This window comes from Galeopterus variegatus, unplaced genomic scaffold, assembly GCF_000696425.1.
Source record: "Galeopterus variegatus unplaced genomic scaffold, G_variegatus-3.0.2 Scaffold1109, whole genome shotgun sequence".
In the NCBI taxonomy this organism is placed as follows: domain Eukaryota; kingdom Metazoa; phylum Chordata; class Mammalia; order Dermoptera; family Cynocephalidae; genus Galeopterus; species Galeopterus variegatus.
In genome coordinates this window covers 340,971-359,035 of record NW_007727220.1, presented here as the reverse complement: position 1 = coordinate 359,035, position 18,065 = coordinate 340,971, and the positions used below count along the sequence as shown (strand labels likewise).

At 43.4% G+C, this 18,065-nt stretch overlaps 1 protein-coding gene and 1 pseudogene across 2 annotated transcripts in view; one reads left to right on the top strand and one right to left on the bottom strand.

The window, feature by feature from the left end:
• LOC103592199 (ubiquitin-conjugating enzyme E2 L3) overlaps positions 1-17,437 on the top strand; it is a 47,153-nt gene extending 29,716 nt beyond the window's left edge. Inside the window, exon 3 of the mRNA XM_008574807.1 lies at positions 16,893-17,437. Within this exon, the coding sequence (XP_008573029.1) occupies positions 16,893-17,234 (342 nt within the window). The 3' untranslated portion in view covers positions 17,235-17,437. The remainder of the gene's footprint in view (positions 1-16,892) is intronic.
• Positions 5,755-7,614, bottom strand: LOC103592198 (annotated as a pseudogene). Its single transcript, XR_550651.1, has one exon. The product of XR_550651.1 is annotated as a protein RUFY3 pseudogene (transcript).
• Positions 17,438-18,065: the final 628 nt, after the last annotated feature.

Genomic DNA, 18,065 nt, shown 5'->3' with positions numbered 1-18,065 from the left:
CTCGCTCAGCCAGTGAGCGGGAACCGGTCTGTATGTGGGATCCGAACCCTCGGGCGGGAGCGCTGCCGCGCTTCCCAAGCGGCACACTTATCCAGTGCGCCACCGGGCCGGCCCCATGATTTTTTTTTTTTGTTGAACACTGACGTTCTTATAATGTAGAATCAGATTCTCCCCTTTCCCCTGGGTTTGCTGTTCTTGATTGTGGAAGGCTTTGCTGTGTTCAACCAATGTTTGCATAGAAATTTCCTTGAATGCCAGGAATTAAAAAAAAAAAAATAGAACACTCCTCTCAGTCCTTGCAGATTGGCTGTGTTCTGGGGGTACTCTTTTAACATCTTAGCCAGGCCATTTACAATTCTGCCTCAGCCTTCACTTTCTGCTTGCACTGAGCTTATAGATTAGCCAGTAGTGGAAGTTTAAGGTTCTCTCAGATCTTTTCTGATTTAGTGTGCTGTCCTAGGCATGTGGGTGTCTTTTCAAATTCCCCAGTATGTCTGGGCACTAATGAATGCTCTAATTTCCTAAAGAAACTTTCTCCCTGGCTTTTCCTTCTTGACTTTAGGCAGTTTATTGTATGTCTCAACTGTTATCTTTTACTCCAGGCAGCTGTGTGTTTTCTTTTTCTTACAGTATTTTTGAGCAATGCCTGCTGCTTTTCCACCTGTTTTGGCTACAAGTTAGATGGAACAGAAATGAATACCTATGTCAGTCTTTCAGGTTAGAACAGACAAACACAGTCATTTGTGAATAAGGTCTGCTCTCCCAGTATGAGACCCTGATCCCTCTGGAACCAGGGACCAGGGTCTCATAGTGGGAATGGAGGCTCTGTCTTCAAGGTTGCCTGCTGCCCAGGTAGAGAGGGGGTGGGGTAAGGGCAAGTGAAATCCCCACAAAGCTTTCATACTGTTTTTTACTGGCCTGTCTTGTTATTCTGTCTTCATTTGGTTGCTATAAACCTTTGATTCTTTTCCAGAGTTGTGACAAAGTTGATTCTGACCTTTCCTGCAGTTATTTTTCTGTTCCTGTGTATGGAAGGGAGTTTGGAGCTACCTGCATCACCATTTTGCTGGTCAATCCCCAAGTTTTTATTTTTTAATCAGAAATGAGTGGATTTTATTAAAGGCCATATTGCTGTCAGTTGAAGTTTCATTATATGGTTGTTGTTGTTTTTTTTTAAAGATGACCGGTAAGGGGATCTTAACCCTTGACTTGATGTTGTCAGCACCACGCTCACCCAGTGAGCTAACTGGCCATCCCTATATGGGATCCGAACCCGTGGCCTTGGTGTTATCAGCACCACACTCTCATGAGTGAGCCACGGGCCAGCCCCATTATATGGTTTTTCAAAGTGGTCTTTTAACTGTTTGTTTTTGGTTTTTACAACAGCTCACCCCATATCTATGTTAACTATTAATTAAACTCTTCTTTCTGAATTAAACTCTTTCTTCATCATGAGGGACTATTTTTTAAATATTCCTTTGCATTACATTGACTAGTCTTTAATGTGTTTGCATCTGTATTCAAAAGTGAGGTTGGATTGTGTTTTCTTTGTTGTGCTAGTAGATTTCGGTAAGATGGTCATACTGGTGCCATGTATTATGAAGTATTAAGTTCATTCTTCTGTGTTCTGGTTTGCTAATATTTCCTTTTATGGCAATTTCTGCTTTTATGTTATGGTATCTTCTTTTTTCCTTGGTGTAGGTTTACTGTTTGTTCTTTTCTAACTTCCTGATTGGAGTGCTTATTTCTTCGAGGTGGGAATTTGTCTTAGCTTGAGTTCCTTTCTCACCTGGGCTGCTCCTGTGCCCTATGTTCTTTGCCCTGAACTGTGGTGATTGCTTTATTTTTTATTGAGAAAGTAATATATGCGTGGGTGAAAACAATCCAACAGTGACAGTAACTCTAACTTACTCAGTCAGAAGTATGCCTTAGTTTCCTCATTTGTAAAATGGAGCTAATAGTAAGTGCCTGTCTCTCTTAGTGGTCAGGAGAATTAAATAAGTTGATAATGCCACTGGGCCTGGCCCAGATTAAATACTTCATTTAGCTAGTGTTGTGGTTAATGCTACAGGCTGTTCCTGGATTTCTTTCCCTTTGGACTTCAGAAGCACAGACGTGAGTCATCTTTGAATCTCTGAGGCATGTGTCTCAAAGGCCGCCTTAATAACTTCTTAAAATAAAGTGAAAGTTCTCCGGAGAGACTACGTACTGCCTTGGTGTTCCCCTGTCACTGTTGGGAAGAGAAGCAGAGTCTCTCTGTTACACAGTTTCACTGGCCCCATGCTGGCTCCTGGGCTCACTGCTCCCCTTTCACTGCCCACACACCCGGTTCTGGTGAGCCCCTTCAGAATATTTCTGGGGATGGACATCAGGTGCACTGGTAATGTCCCGTTTCAAAAACTGGAACTCCCGTTGCCTGTGTGTGGACTTTTCCGTCTCACAACTTCCTTGAAGCACCTCATCATCGTCTCCCCTACCCTGGCTTGTTGACCAGCCTCTTTTGAGCGGTTCTGCCTCTTGTCCCATGGGCTGCAGATAAGTGACCTCTACCAGTTGACTCTGAGCTGGTCCGAGAGTGGGCACTCAAAACTGACTAACTGTTGAATTAAATATCTGTTTATTCATTTTCAGTGGGGATAGTCCTTCTCAGGAACTATCACGCCACTTGCTGCTCAAAAAGCCATGTATGTCCCTTCTACTTAGGGCTCCCATCCTCGTCCTCTTCCTGAGTCTTCTCTGAGACTCTCCCATCCCCTGGTCTTGGTTAATCACACCCTCCTCTGTGTTCCCTCCAGTCACCATGTGCACTAATGAAGTGACCCCCCACTCACCTTGGCTCAGAAAGAGGAAATTTACAGCATCTGACAAAGTCTTGAGGTGGATGCTCTGGGTTGCTTAAATCCAGCAGCTCAATGAGATGAGTAAGGATCTAGATTCCTCCTGTTTCTCTGTCCTCTTGTTCTCCAATCCATTCTGTCCAGCTCTCTACCTAGTAATCAGGTAGCTGCTACAGGGCAGGAGACCCATGCAGACCCAACAGTGTCCAAGGGAGGAAGAGGACCTTCTCTTCTTCGTGTGTGTGTCTGTGTTTTCGAACTTTTTATTTTCAGGTAATTGTACATTCTCATGCAGTTGTAAGAAAAAATACGCAGATCTCCAGCACTCTTCACCCTGTTTATGCCAACGTAACATCTTCTGTAACTAAGCACAGTGATACAACCAGAAAATTGACAGTGAGATTTCATTGATCTTATTCAGATCTCTCCAGTTTTATGTGTGTTTGTTTAGTTAAACATGAAGTTTTATATGTGTAGTTTGGTGTGACCAAGAACAAAGACACTCATCCCAGGAGCCCTGTGGACATGTGTCTACCTCCCCATCTTTCACTGCTTGGTGTCCAGGGGGTAACACAATAGGCAGTGCTGTCCAATAGGAATATAATGTGAACTGCAGCTGTACTTTTAAATTTTCTAGTAGTCACATTAAAAATTAAAGAGAGACAAGAGTTGGGATCCCCATACTGGCCAGCCACCAAAAAAACAAATTAACAGGTGGAATTCATTTTGATAAATATTTTATTTAACTTAATACATCAAAAAATATTATTCAACATGTAATCAGTATCAGTACTTACTTTTTTTTTTTTTTTTTTTTTTTTTCCGTGTCCGGCAACGGTTCGCAACCCTCAGTGTCGCCCCCGCACCGGACCGGGACCGGCAACGGGATCGCAACCCTCGGTGTTGCCCCCGCGCCTCGCTCAGCCAGTGAGTGGGAACCGGTCTGTATGTGGGATCCGAACCCTCGACGGGAGCGCCGCCACGCTTCCCAAGCGGCGCACTAGCGCAGTGCGCCACCGGGCCAGCCCCAGTATCAGTACTTACTAATGAAATCTTTTGCATTCTTTTTTTGTACGCAGTCTGAAATCCAGGTGGATATATTTTATACTTTATAGCACATCTCAATTCGGAAGAGTCACAGTTCAAGTATACAACAGCCTCATGTGGCTGGTGGCTACTGTATTGGGCAGTACAGGGTTAGTCTAGTCAGGATTTACAGTCCCTGACTAGGAGGTCACAATGAGAGAGTAGTGTATACGTAAAACTGGGTTTTGCCAGCAAGGAAATAAGGAGAATGGCTGGTGGCTGAGTAGCCTGTTGGTGTCTGCTCTGGTCCACCCCTGTGGCTCACCAGCATCATTGTTCCCCTTTTATTTGTGCATTCCCCATCATTTGACTTTTGCTTTATAATTTGTGGTGTAGATGTCTATCTCAGTGAGTTCAGGTTCAGACAGAGGCCTTTGTCCTCCCACTTCTCTGTCCCCAGCACTGTTTGTTACACATAATAGGCACCCCACAGTCTGTAAATTGAATGTGTAGTTTTCAGAACAGTGTTTCTTGGTGGGATTACATTGCAGACTGCCTTTTGATGTGTGCATTTGAGTTATTAGTGTAGGATTGTCCCTGTCTCTTGTCTATTAGATGCCAGTGGCCATCCTTAACACTGGGAATATCTAAGGACACCCTCAGGCTTTCTAAATCTCTCTAGGAGGGAAATTGAGTGGTTCCTCAGTTGGGAATCACTTTTTCTTAGTTAGCTTTTTTTTGTTTTCTTGGGTTTTTTTTAAACAGTTTCATTGAGATTCATAAACCATGCTATTCTCCCATTTAAAGTGTACTATTCAGTGGCTTTTAGTATACAAAGTTGTGCAGCCATCACCACAGTCAATTTGAGAACATTTTTCATTACTTCAAAATAAATCCCTCATTCCTTAGCCATACCCCTTTAGTTGATACCATTTTTTAATATAAAATATTTAGGTTTAGAGTTAGGGCAACCACAAATCTACCTTTTTTTTTTTTTAAGCTATTCTGCATATTTCTTATAAATAGGCTCATGCAATATGTGACTTTTTGTGTCTGGCTTCTTTCACATAGCATAGTATTTTCAAGGTTCATCCAAGTTGTAGCATGTGTCAGTAGTGCACTCCTTTTTTTTTTTTTTTTTTTTTTTTTTAAAGATAACCGGTAAGGGGATCTTAACCCTTGGCTTGGTGTTGTCAGCACCACACTCTCCCAAGTGATCTAACCAGCTATCCCTATATAGGGATCCAAACCTGTGGCCTTGGTGTTATCAGCACCACACTCTCCCAAGTGAGCCACAGGCCCGCCCTTGCACCCTTTTTGTTGCCAAATAATAGTCCTTTGTTTGGATATACCACAGTTAAATTATCCATCATCAGTTGATGGACATTTGGGCTGTTTCTACTTTTTGGCTGTTATAAACAATGTTGCTATGGATATCTGTGCACAAGTTTTTATGTGGACATATGTTTTTATTTCTCTTGGGTATTTATGTAGGAGTGGAATTGCTAGGTCATGTGGTATGTATGTTTAACCATTTGAGGAACTGCCAGACTGTTCTCCACCAGGGCTGCACCATTTGCATTCCTTCTCACAGTGTATGAGCATTCCAATTTCTCCAGTTTCGTCCTTACTTACACTTTTATCTGTCTTTTTAATTACAGCCATCCATCCTGGTGGGTGTGAAGTAGTATCTCATTATGGTTTTGATTTGCATTTTCCTGATGGCTAATGATGTTAGGTGTCTTTTTATATGCTTTTTGGCCATTTATATATCTTCTTTGGAGAAATGTCTCTTTAGATCCTTGCCCATTTTTAAATTGGTTTATTAGTTTTTTAATTATTCTTTCTTTTTTTTTTTAATGAAGAGTTGGGGACAATTAGTAGGATTTGCTATAACTAAAAGACAGTATTTATAAATTTTCGGCAACATATAGTATGAAAGATCAGATATAGTTTCACTTCATATTAATTAGCTGGTCTTTCTTTACAGTTATGTATTCAATCCCCAGTTACACCATCAATCATTAGTGTCTTTAGTAGCTATGTGCTTTATGTCCAAACAAAGTTCTATTTGAAGTCAGTGGTTTCAGCACAGAAATGAGTCTCATTTGAGTGATAATATAGAAGAATAGTTAAGGGCTTAGAGTTAAACAGGTTTTTAAATGATAATTTTGCCACTTATTAGCTTCACTGTGTGCATCTGGACACATTAAACCCCTCTATGCTTTAATTTCATCTGAAAGTGGGGGAAATAATATCCCCTACTAATAGGGTTGATGTGAAGATATTAGGAGATTGCATGTGAAGGACTTTGTAAAGTATCTGGCATACAGTAAGAATTCAGGAAATGGCTAATATTATTATTAGTGTTGTGTTGGCTATTAATTACTATTTATCTGGGACCTTGGGCTCTAATTTCCTAATTCTTTGATCACAAAGGATGTTGACGGAATTTTGGGAATATTGATGTATGTGAAAATTTCTGAGTTCCAATTCCAGAGAAAGGACATTGCAAAGACATTGTTGAGATGACTGGACATCATGAGACCCCTCCTTCTCTTTCTGTCTAGCCTTAGAATTACCCATGACCACCCTGTCAGCTCAAGATGTCCTCTCTTCACCGCTGCCTGGTGAGCTCTTCCACTTCCAGCTGCAGACTGTTGATCTTGTCTCCGAAGTCCTGTTTGAAGAGCCGGTTGTCCAACTCAGCAGACTGGCGGTCTCGCTCAGCCTGGCGCAATCTTTGTTCAAGTTGTTTAATGGTAGCAGCCATCTGATTAGTCTTCTCTTCCAAACGACTGTTTAGTTCACTTTTCTGTTTTACTCCTAAGTCTGAACTCTGTAGCTTAAAGGCAAGTTCATGCTTGAGAGCCCTGAGGTCATCTAGCTGCTGTCGCAGAGACACCAGAGCATCCTGCTTCTCACAGACATCCTTCTCTTGCATCTTCGTAGCCAACTCCATCTCCTGTCTCATGCTGATCTGGATCTCCAGTTCTTTTTCAACATCCAATCGTAATTGAGTCTCCTCCTTTAAATGCTTTCTTGCTTCACTTAGTGCTTGTCCTTCTGAAGTTCTGTCTTGCTTAGGACCCTTCCGATTGGATTCCAATATGTAGGAGCTTTCCTCTTTAACTCGTTCCATTTCTTCTTGCAAGGTAATAATCCTGTTGTTTGCAACTGCAAGCTCCTCTGTCAGTTTAGTGTTGGATTTTTCTAATGCATCTACTTTTGCCTGAAGATTGTTTACAGTCGCATTCAGATGTCTGTTGAGTTCTTCTACATAGTTCTTCTGGTCCAGAATTGCAGTAATCTGGCCATCTCCTTCACTACCTTTACTGCTGTTCCCATCCTTCAGATACATTGAAAAATCTATAACTCCAACCTGAGAGTCCAAATCTCCTTTCATACAGAAATTGGCATCAATGACATTCAGACCCACCAACAGACCAGCAATTATGGCTCCTTCTTCTTCCATCATGAGGGCATTGGGTTCATAGAATTCACTGAGAAGTTCCTTCTTATTGATCAAAGCTTTCATATATTCTGAAAGTTTCTTTTGCATTAATGCCAAACGAAGCCAGGCTCTTCCTCTGCCTACTGGTGTCTTAAGTCCCGGAAGATCTTTAACACTTGCTGTTATCTCTGCAGCTTCTGGAACAAGCTTTTCTACCAGTTCTAGAGGCCCCCAGAAAGATTTATTTTGTCCAAGAAAAGTTTTCTTGGCTAAGACAACAAAAACAAAGCAATATTTTAATATTCTCAGCACATACACACACACACTTCTGTCCTATCTACTCAATGTCCCTTTCAGGGACCAATCCTAGGTTATTAGATGGTTTTAAAATTATTTGTTCTTTCAGAACAGATAACATTTTATGAAAATAAAAACTCTCCACTTTCTAAGACTCGGTCCTTCCTCTTTCAGGAAGAATTTGTGGCCTAGCCTTATAATATAATAAAACATTTTTAACAACATAGTACTTAAAACTGTGTGGTATTAGTTGAAGAAAACAGTCTAATGGAAAAGGATATGTAATCCAGAAACAGGTTATGGAATATTGGGAAGGGAGGAAAAAAGGAACCAAAGGTGAAAAAGACCAGGTCCTGCCCTCAAAAGCTTACACTGTAGTGGAAAGACGACTGGCAGGTTATCTCAGTTGGTTAGAGTGTAGCCTTATAACAGCAAGGTCACAAGTTCAGATCCCCATACCATCCAGCCGTGTGCCTCCCCCACCCAAACTAGTTGGTTTTTGGCTTGTAAATGACCTGTAATTGAATCTCAACCTCTTAGATTGGCCATGAGGTTCTCATACCCCCTGCTTTATTAGCCTCCATAAACTGTGCCCATGACTGGGATATCCAGAGATAAGGCAATATTTTCTCTTCTATATAACAAGCTCCAGGCAGAGTCTGGGGTCATTGTGTTCCAGGTATGTTAAACTGTTATTCTGAGAGCTGATGTCCTTGGCTCAAAAAAAAATAACACAGACACTGATGCTGATGCTTTTATAGCCAAGAAGAGAATCTGAGAGTTCAACAGTTCAGATAGCAAGCAGTTCAGGGCTGGTTCTGAGGATGCCTTCCATCCCTGCTCTCAGGCATGTCCTGGACAAATGCAGACCTCAGAATGCTGTGAAATCCCAACATAACAGCAAGTGACCTTCCCTACTGCTTCCTTCTGCCTGTGGCTTCCAGAGTGGATGCTGCCTCCTCTTCATCACAGCTCCCATGACCCTGGTGCCCCTCCCCACCTCCCAGCTTTCCTGCAGCAACTAGAGGAGCTTTGTTTTTAATAAAGATGTTTATGTGGGTTTTTAATGCTGCCACTGACACATGATACTGTTGACATCATCTTTACAATGACATGGAGTTCATGCCCTGTGGTGGGTAGTGGTAAAGAAACTGGCACTTCCAGACCATCGAATACATTGCCACCGTTAGGAACGTGTGGGGGATCAGAGCGCCCAGGGACCAGAGGTACAGTCAGCAGCGAACTGTGAGGTGAAGAAAGGTGGTTATGGCACCATGTGTGCAAATCCTTGACATGCTCCAGAGTGTGTGTGTGTTCACCTAGAAAACAGGTGGCGGGAGGCTGTCTGTGTACATGAGTGCTGGCCCCAGTTCTCTGTTATGGAGGTGACTGGGGCAGTGTGTTTTCTCTTTGTGCCTGCTCACATCTCATATTTTCTACAATACACATAAATTTCTCTGATAGTAAAAATGTCATTTTAGTAAATATCAAGGCTGGGCTTTAGAAAATAAAAATTGTGTGTTCTTTCTGAGCTTGTCTGGGCAGTGGCTGGCTCCCCTTAAGCCTCCAGCTCTGCTCCTCTCCTTCCTGGGAGCAGTTAGCCACCTCTGGCCAAGCTTCCTCAGCCCCCATGGAAGCAGGTATTTAATGTATTCAACCCAGTTCTATTATCTCAATTTTCCAGTTGTTACTTGATGGGTACGGAGTCTTTTTCTGGGGACATGAAAAAGTCTTGGAATTAGGGAGGGTGATACAACATTTTGTATGCACTAAATGCCACTGATGTGCACATTAAAATAGTTAACTGTGTTATGTTTCACCTCAATTACAAACTTTTTTTTCCCCACTTTTAACGAAACCTAGTCGAGTTAGGCCATTTGGAGATCTGACAGTTACAGGGTTTCTTTTTGTTTTTTTTGTTTTTTTCATTTTCCCTTTCTTTTCTGTTGGCCTCTGATGGTTGGTGTGATGTTCTTGATTAAAAGTACTTGGCACAGTACCTGACACAGTATAAAAGCTGCTTCAGTGTTCAAGGTTAATTTTTCTATCAAGAAGGAAGCTTTCCCTCAACTCCGTTCCTGCCTCCAGGAGCGCAGTCAGGGCTTTAGTTTCCTGCTTTATTCACCTTTCTGTAGCTACATTTGTAACTTTCATCTTCCTTTCTGTGCACCTCCTCTTTCCTACAGCCCATCGCATCTCAAATCCTCGCCCTTCCTCTTCCTTCCTTCCTCACATTGCTCCTCTGGCCAGGCTCAGCACCGGCCTATGTCTCTGCTCTTCTCTGCTTCCTGCTGCTGCTTCTGTTGCTTCCCCTTGTGCCTTCCTGTAGCTGGAATGCTTGAGGCCAAATGAGGGAAGCCCAGTTTTCTGACAAAGAGCTACACACAAAAAATAATTTGGCCATCAACCTCAGGGTACATTAGGGTTTTTAGGAGAATGAGCATGCCCCCATGTTGACAGGAGCCGTTGAGCTCCTGTCAGAAGCCAGGAAGAAGGCTTTGTGGACAGAAGTGTCGGTGGTGCTGCCCTCATGGAATCCATGGTCTCTCTCTTTTTTTTTTTTTTCCTTTTTTTTGTCTTTTTTCGTGACCGGCAACGGATCGCAACCCTCAGTGTCGCGCCTGTACCAGACCGGGACCGGCAACGGGATCTCAACCCTCGGTGTCGCGCCCGCACTTTGCTCAGCCAGTGAGCGGCCGGTCTGTACGTGGGATCCGAACCCTCGGTGGGAGCGCCGCCACGCTTCCAAGCAGCGCACTGTAGCAGTGCGCCACCGGGCCGGCCCAGGAATCCATGGTCTCTTAACCAGCGAGTGTGGCTCCACCCAGAAGGCACTTAGGGCAGAAGAGGGGCAGCAGGGAGTTCAACTTCTAGATTGCATAGTGGAAGACAGTGTGTGGCAATTTGAGCAGAGCAGTGAAAGAATATAGATGGTATGACTTGAGTTTTATAACTGCTGTACATATGGAAGTATGTGTAGATGTACAGAAATAAAGGCCTTTGTGAGCAGTGTGGATGCACAGAGAACATACCACAACTGTGCAGCAGCCACCTGCCAGCCACCATCCTCGGAGTGTCTGCTGTTTGGGGTTTTGTGTGTGTGTATTGTATATATTTGGTGTGAATGCTATATTTTTCCCATTCTTGGGGGGAAAGTGAATAATGCTGTGAGAGGTACATATGGCTATGTAAGTTCGGAGGAGGGAAAATTCCTTGTTGAATTCAGTTAATGGAGATTATGATTTGAAATTGAGATATAATTCAGGAGTTAGTTTAGTCATGGAAGATTGGAAAAAACAGTTCTTTTTTTTTTTTTCTTTTTGTCCTTTTTGAGACTGGCCGCACTGCGCTCAGCCACTGAGCGCTGTGAGTGCACCGGTCATCCCTATATAGGATCCAAACCTGCGGCGGGAGCGCTGCTGCACTCCCAGCGCCGCAGCTCCCGAGTGCGCCATGGGCTCGGCCCGGAAAAACAGTTCTAAAAATACTTATATTGGGCCGGCCCATGGCTTACTCAGGAGAGTGTGGTGCTGATAACACCAAGACCACGGGTTCGGATCCTATATAGGGATGGCCGGTTGGCTCACTGGCTGAGTATGGTGCTGACAGCACCAAGTCAAGGGTTGAGATCCCCTTACCATTCATCTTTTTTTTTTTTTTTCCTTTTTGTCTTTTTTTTACTGACCAGTAACGGGATCGCAACCCTTGGTGTCGCGCCCATACCGGGGACCAGCAACAGGATCGCAACCCTCGGTGTTGCTCCCGCACCACGCTCAGCCAGTGAGCGGGAACCAGTCTCCACATGGGATCCGAACCCTCAGCGGGAACGCCGCCGCGCTCCCAAGTGGCGCACTCTCCAGTGCGCCACCGGGCCGGCCCACCAGTCATCTTTAAAAAAACAAAACACAACAAAAAAAATCTACTAATGTTTATTTTTGATGGAATATAGTTGAATTCCTTAAAGTTGGTATAGTCACTGCCAATGAGCTATACTATGAAAAGTCCCACAAACGAAATTGTTGAAAACAATACAAAGAACTCATCTTCTGAAACCAAAATTAGCTGATTGAGCAGATTTTGTGATTCAAGTATCCAGGAAGCTTGTTTTCAGAATAGATAAGAGAGAATAAAAACTTAAAGACAGTTTACAAAGGGTAAGGACATAGTCTATGTTTGGAAGACCCATGAATTTATCTCAGCTTTTGGCAAGATTCTAGAGTGGATCACAAAGGTTTGGTAAAGCAGAAGCCAGCCCAGGGCACCCAGAACAGGGCAGGCCACCTCCCCTCATTTCCCTTTACAGAATGATGGAACTCTGGGAGATAGGCAGCCAGCAGGGCGGGTCTCAGCTAGATGTTCTTGTGATAGGAAGGTTTGGGCTTTGTTGACTTACTGGGTGAAAAGGAGCTGGCCACAGGGAAAGGATGCTGCTGAGGGTCGTGCCAAGCTAATGGAAGTCATAGAAATGTGCAAGAGCTTTCAAATCTGTCTGGCACTTGGAGTGGAGCAGGGACCTCATGTGCATTAGCTCCCACCCAGAGTCCAATTGGGGAGTCAAGCCAGCTGTGAGTCCTGCATGTGGTGTTAGATGGTCACAGAGGTCAGATGAGAACAGACTGTTGGGGACACTCTGTGTAGCAGTCCAAATCAGGGAGCCAGAGCATTGCCCTGATTTCCTTTATGGCTGCCAGAGAGCTGTGGTGGGGTTTTCACTGCTTCATAGTGGTGACACAAAACTGTGACTTCTGTGGGATGGTTGAAGGACTCGGGGGGTCTTTACCAGGGAGGGAAGACATGAGGTGGAATGGGGTCTTAGGATTCTTGAAGGGTTGCCATGGGAAGGAAAGATGAAATTTGACCACAGGATTAAAACGAAGACATGTAAATGAAAGACCCCGATGATTCGGTGCCATATGGTGTAGAGCTTCTCTTGGTCTTAGTTGCACAAAACCACAAAAAAAAGTGGTTTTATGCCTTGAAGCCTAGTATCTATAACTGTGAAGGATCAGATTTTTACCCTACTTACAAGCTAACAAGGTGCAGAAGACATGAGACTTCTGGGACAAAGGACGGTTTATTACTCATGGTACAGTAAGCAGCACGGGCATCGGCATGCTTGCATCAGTTCCCCTGCCCAACATCCCATTGAGGTGATGAAGGTGGGCCCACAAGGATGCCTGCAAATGCGGTGGGTTGTGTTACAGGAGAGGAAGCCTGAGTTTAAGGGTCTCAGGCTGCCTCCACCTTGCTTGCCACATTTTGAAGGTAGGTGATGACAGCATCTGCCTCCCATGGTTGCTGCCAGGAGCAGATGGGCTGGAGATGGGACAGAAAAGCACCTAGCATGTAATAAGTACTTGATAAACTGGTCAAATGTTATTTACATGCATGCATATAATGACTAGAAGCGAATGCAGGAAAATGTGGATTCTTAGGGCAAAAGTGCTGCAGGATTTTTTCCTTTCCTTTTGATGTTTCTTAACCATACTATTTATAAAATAATAAAAAACACTTAAAAACCAGTCACTTTCTTGTAAAGTGAAAATGGATAAAGAGTCTCCTGGAATTTAGACATGGACTGAATGAGTTATAGATAAAGATAAATGAGGTTTTTAAATATATATGTTTGACTAATTGCCTGTTGCACCTTCAGGGAAGAGATAAGTGAAATTTAAAGTTTATGGTATAATTTAGAGCATGTAAAATTATTAGAAGAAATTAATTATGCATCTCAAAAGATTCGTTGGTATAGCAATATTAGCTTAAGGAGAAGTGCAAGACATCCAGTAAATGAAAGTGTAACAAAAACACTGGTCAGGATCATGTGGAGATAAAAATGCTGAAATCTTTGTTTAGTTTGATATTGAAATGTTGCAGCTTGAGTTTGAGGCAAATTCCTGAAAAGTTATATATATATATATATTTTTTTTTTCCTTTTTGTCTTTTTTCGTGTCCGGCAACGGATCGCAACCCTCGGTGTTGCGCCCGCACCTCGCTCAGCCAGTGAGCGGGAACCGGTCTGTATGTGGGATCCGAACCATCAGCGGGAGCGCCGCTGCGCTCCCAAGCGGCGCACTGTAGCAGTGCGCCACTGGGCCGGCCCAAAAAGTTTTATTTTTCTAAAACAAAATCATGTATTCTCCTTTAACGTCCCTTGTTATTTCTGAGCTGCCTTCCCACAGAACAAGTTTAGCTCTAGAATGTCAAAAATTCACTTGTGGAGCTTTAGGCCTTTACTCAGATACTGTCGCATATATTTTAAATTTTGGACACCTCTTTCACCAAAAATCACCAGGATAGGTGGACATTCTGTGTGATTTGCACACACTTGATTCACTCCTTTGGTCATCCACAGAGGCCCAGATGAGGAAAGAGGCTCTGAGAAGTTAAGATGAGCGTGGCCAAGTTCCCTGGATGGTGAGAGGCCTGGCCTGCCTCCTGTAGCAACTGAGTTGCTTTTCTTGAGCTTTGCCCATATGCCAGGCATGTGGGACTTTATAGCCTTTGTCTCTCAGCATCATTAACTCTGATGTGGACTGCTGTTACCCCATTTTACAGATGTTGGGGAATGTTTCCAGAGTTGCCAAGCTAGGGAGAAGCAGAGCCAAGGTTAGGCCTGCTAACCGGGGACCGGCTGGCCTTGCCCATCCTTGTCTCCCAGCTCCTAGCACAGGGCCTGGCACATGGTGGGCAATGAATGAAGACATTTAGCAGATCTCACCAGCCAAGAGTCATACAGAAAAGCTGTTTTTACATTGCTTAAGCAGTGTGAATGACAGTGATGTTTACTTAAACATAATCAATCAATCAGTCAATCAATATCTCTTTAAAAACTTGGGCCAGCCCAGTGGTGCACTCGGTAGAGTGCGTCGCTTGGGAGTGTGGCGGTGCTCCCGCCGAGGGTTCGGATCCCATATAGAGACCAGTCCGCTCACTGGTTGAGCGCGGTGCGGGCGCGACACCGAGGGTTGCGATACCGTTGCCGGTCAAAAAAAAAAACAAAAAGGGAAAAAAAAAAAAAAAAAAAACTGAAAGCAATGTTTTCTCCATTCCCCCATGAACTTACTGGTAACAGTCTATCTCTCCTGAGTGGAGTGGCTTAGGCTGGGTAGACAGGACAAGACCTGGGAGGGGTCTGCTGCCACTTCAGCTTCGAGACAGTGTTCTAGAAAACTTTGTATTCCCCCAAAAAGGCATGAGGGAAGGTTTTGTTGGGATGAAACTCCTGTCTTATCCTAACTTGTCCTGGTATGTGTAGGTTCTCCACATGCAGGTACACTGGGCCTGGACTGTGCACAGCCTCTCTACTCTCGTCCTGGCCCCGAGTCTCTACACCTTCATGGCAAGCCTCCCCACACATTAGTATCCAGCCCGGTGGTGCACTGCTACAGTGCGCCGCTTGGGAGTGCGGCAGCGCTCCCGCCAAGGGTTCGGATCCCACATACAGACCGGCCGCTCACTGGCTGAGCAAGGTGCGGGCGCAACACCGAGGGTTGTGATCCAGTTGCCGGTCCCGGTCCGGTACGGGCGCGACACTGAGGGTTGCGATCCATTGCCGGTCACGAAAAAAGACAAAAAGGAAAAAAAAAAAGAAACTCTCATTCCTTAGGGGCCAGCCCATGGCTTACTTGGGAGAGTGGTGCTAATAACACCAAGGCCAAGGGTTCAGATCCCTATATAGGGATTAGGGATGACCGGTGCGCTCACAGCACTCACTGGCTGAGTGCAGTGCGGCCGGTCTCAAAAAGGACCAAAAAAAAAAAAAAAGAAAGAAAAGAAACTCTCATTCCTTGCTGACGGGAATGCAAAATGGTGCAGCCACTTTGGAAGATAGTTTGGCAGTTTCTCACAATACTAAACATACTCTTACCATTCGATCCAGCAGTCATGCTCCTTGGTATTTATCCAAATGAGTTGAAATGTATGTTTGCACAGAAACCTGCACACAGATGTTTATAGCAACTTTATTTATAAATGTCAAAACTTCGAAGCAGCCACAATGTCCTTCAGTAGGTGAATGGATAAAAAAAATTGTGGTACATCCAGACAAATATTATTCAGCATTAAAAAGAAATGATCATGGGTTCAGATCTCCGTACCAGCCAGCTGCCAAAGACAAAAAGGAAGAAATGAGCTATTGAGCATGAAAAGACATGGAGGAACCTTAAGTGCATATTACTAAGTAAAGAAGTCACTCTGAACACTGAAGAGGCTACTACTACTTAGTCCATTCCGGCTACTGTAACAAAAGAACATAGACAGTGTTGCTTATAAACAACAGAAATTTATTTCTCACAACTCTAGAGGCTGGGAAGTCCAAGATCAAAGCATTGGCAGATTCAGTGTCTGGTGAGAGCCCATTTCCTGGTCCATAGATGGGTGCCTTCTTCTGGGACTCTTATAAGGGCACTAATCCCATCATGACCACCTGATCACCTCCCAATAGCCCCATGGCCTAATACCATCATATTGGTGATTAGGTTTCAATGTATGAATTTTGGGGAGAGACAGGCATTCAGATTATAGCATCTACATACTGTATGATTCCAACTATCACATATGATAACCACGCAAAACCCGTATACACACAAAACACCAGGAGTGAATCCTAATGTAAACCGTGGACTCCGGGTAATAATGATGTGTTGATGGAGGTTCATCATTTATAGCAAATTCATTCTTCTGGTAAAGGATGTTGATAGTAGAGAAGGCTATGGGTGTGCGTGGCAGGGGGAGGGTTGGCAGGGGGTATATGGGAATCTCTGTACTCCCTCGATTTTGCTGTGAGCCTAAAGCTGTTCTAAAAGTCTGTCAAAGAGGGCCAGCCCGGTGGCGCACTGGAGAGTGCACCTCTTGGGAGCGCGGTGGCGGGACGGGTTCAGATCCCATGTGGAGACCGGTTCCCACTCACTGGCTGAGCGCGGTGTGGGCGCAACACCTAGGGTTGCGATCCCATTACCGGTCAGTAAAAAAGACAAAAAAAAAGGAAAAACAAAAATAAAATAAATAAATAAAAGTCTGTCAAAGAAAAAAAAAAAAAAGAAAGAAAAGAGAAAAGCATAAAGAGACCAGGACTTCAATCTCAGACCTTTTCATGGCTTATCTGATACCTTGCTCTAGAAACTGATTTACTGTTGGGTTACCCTGAGGGTGACAGGGCTTCTTTGACGTACCACTTGAAATAAATTAATTTTTCAAGTAAACAATGGGAACATTCCTGTCTTAGCCACAGGTTTGTAAACTGCAATGTGTTCATTTGATTACTCTATTTCTTTCAGGACAACCCTCCATACGATAAGGGGGCCTTCAGAATCGAAATCAACTTTCCCGCAGAGTACCCATTCAAACCACCGAAGATCACATTTAAAACAAAGATATATCATCCGAACATCGATGAAAAGGGGCAGGTCTGTCTGCCAGTAATTAGTGCTGAAAACTGGAAGCCAGCAACCAAAACCGACCAAGTAATCCAGTCCTTCATAGCACTGGTGAACGACCCCCAGCCCGAGCACCCCCTTCGGGCTGACCTAGCTGAAGAATACTCTAAGGACCGTAAAAAATTCTGTAAGAATGCTGAAGAGTTTACAAAGAAATATGGGGAAAAGCGACCTGTGGACTAAAATCTGCCGTGATTGATTCCAGCAAGTGTGAGCAGAGACCCCAAGCAGTGCATTCAGACACCCCGCAAAGCAGGACTCTGTGGAAAATTGACACGTGCCACCGCCTGGCGTTCGCTTGTGGCAGTTACTAACTTTCTACAGTTTTCTTAATCAAAAGTGGTTTAGGTAACTTGTAAAGAAAGGATTAAAAATTTAAGATGTTCTAAAAAAAAAAAAAAAAAAAAATGTGTGATCTTTTGTGCAAACAATGAAGTAAATTTGCTCTTTAAAAAAAACTAACAGAAAAATATACAGAGCTTCTCAAATGAATATTAAGTACAAGATGATTTTATGCTTAATAAAAAGTAGGGTTCAAATATTTAAAATATTTTACATATATATTTAAGTTCAGAGTGAAAGATTTCAAGTAAGTACAGTATACTGATTGATAGTAAATTAAAATTGATGTACTGGTCAACATTTAGGGCATTCACATACCATATTTATTTTAGACAATTTACCCTTTTCTGTGGTAAATTCAATTAATGAGGGGTTGACCGGTTGGTTAGCTCAGTTGGTTAGAGCACAACCTTCTAATACCATGGTCATGGGTTCAGATCCCTGTGCCAGCCAACTGCTAGGAAAAAAATCAACAAAATTCAATTAATGAAGGACGCTGTTCATGTATAATAAATATTAATGTATATGCTGTTGTTGATAGCTATACTTTTATTATTCTCCTATTTCACTATTACAAGTACATCCCAGGTGACTGTTGACTGTACAGCTGCTTAATTATATAACTATGTGTACTGATTCTGCTGCTTACTGGGTGACCCTATAAAATTCTCT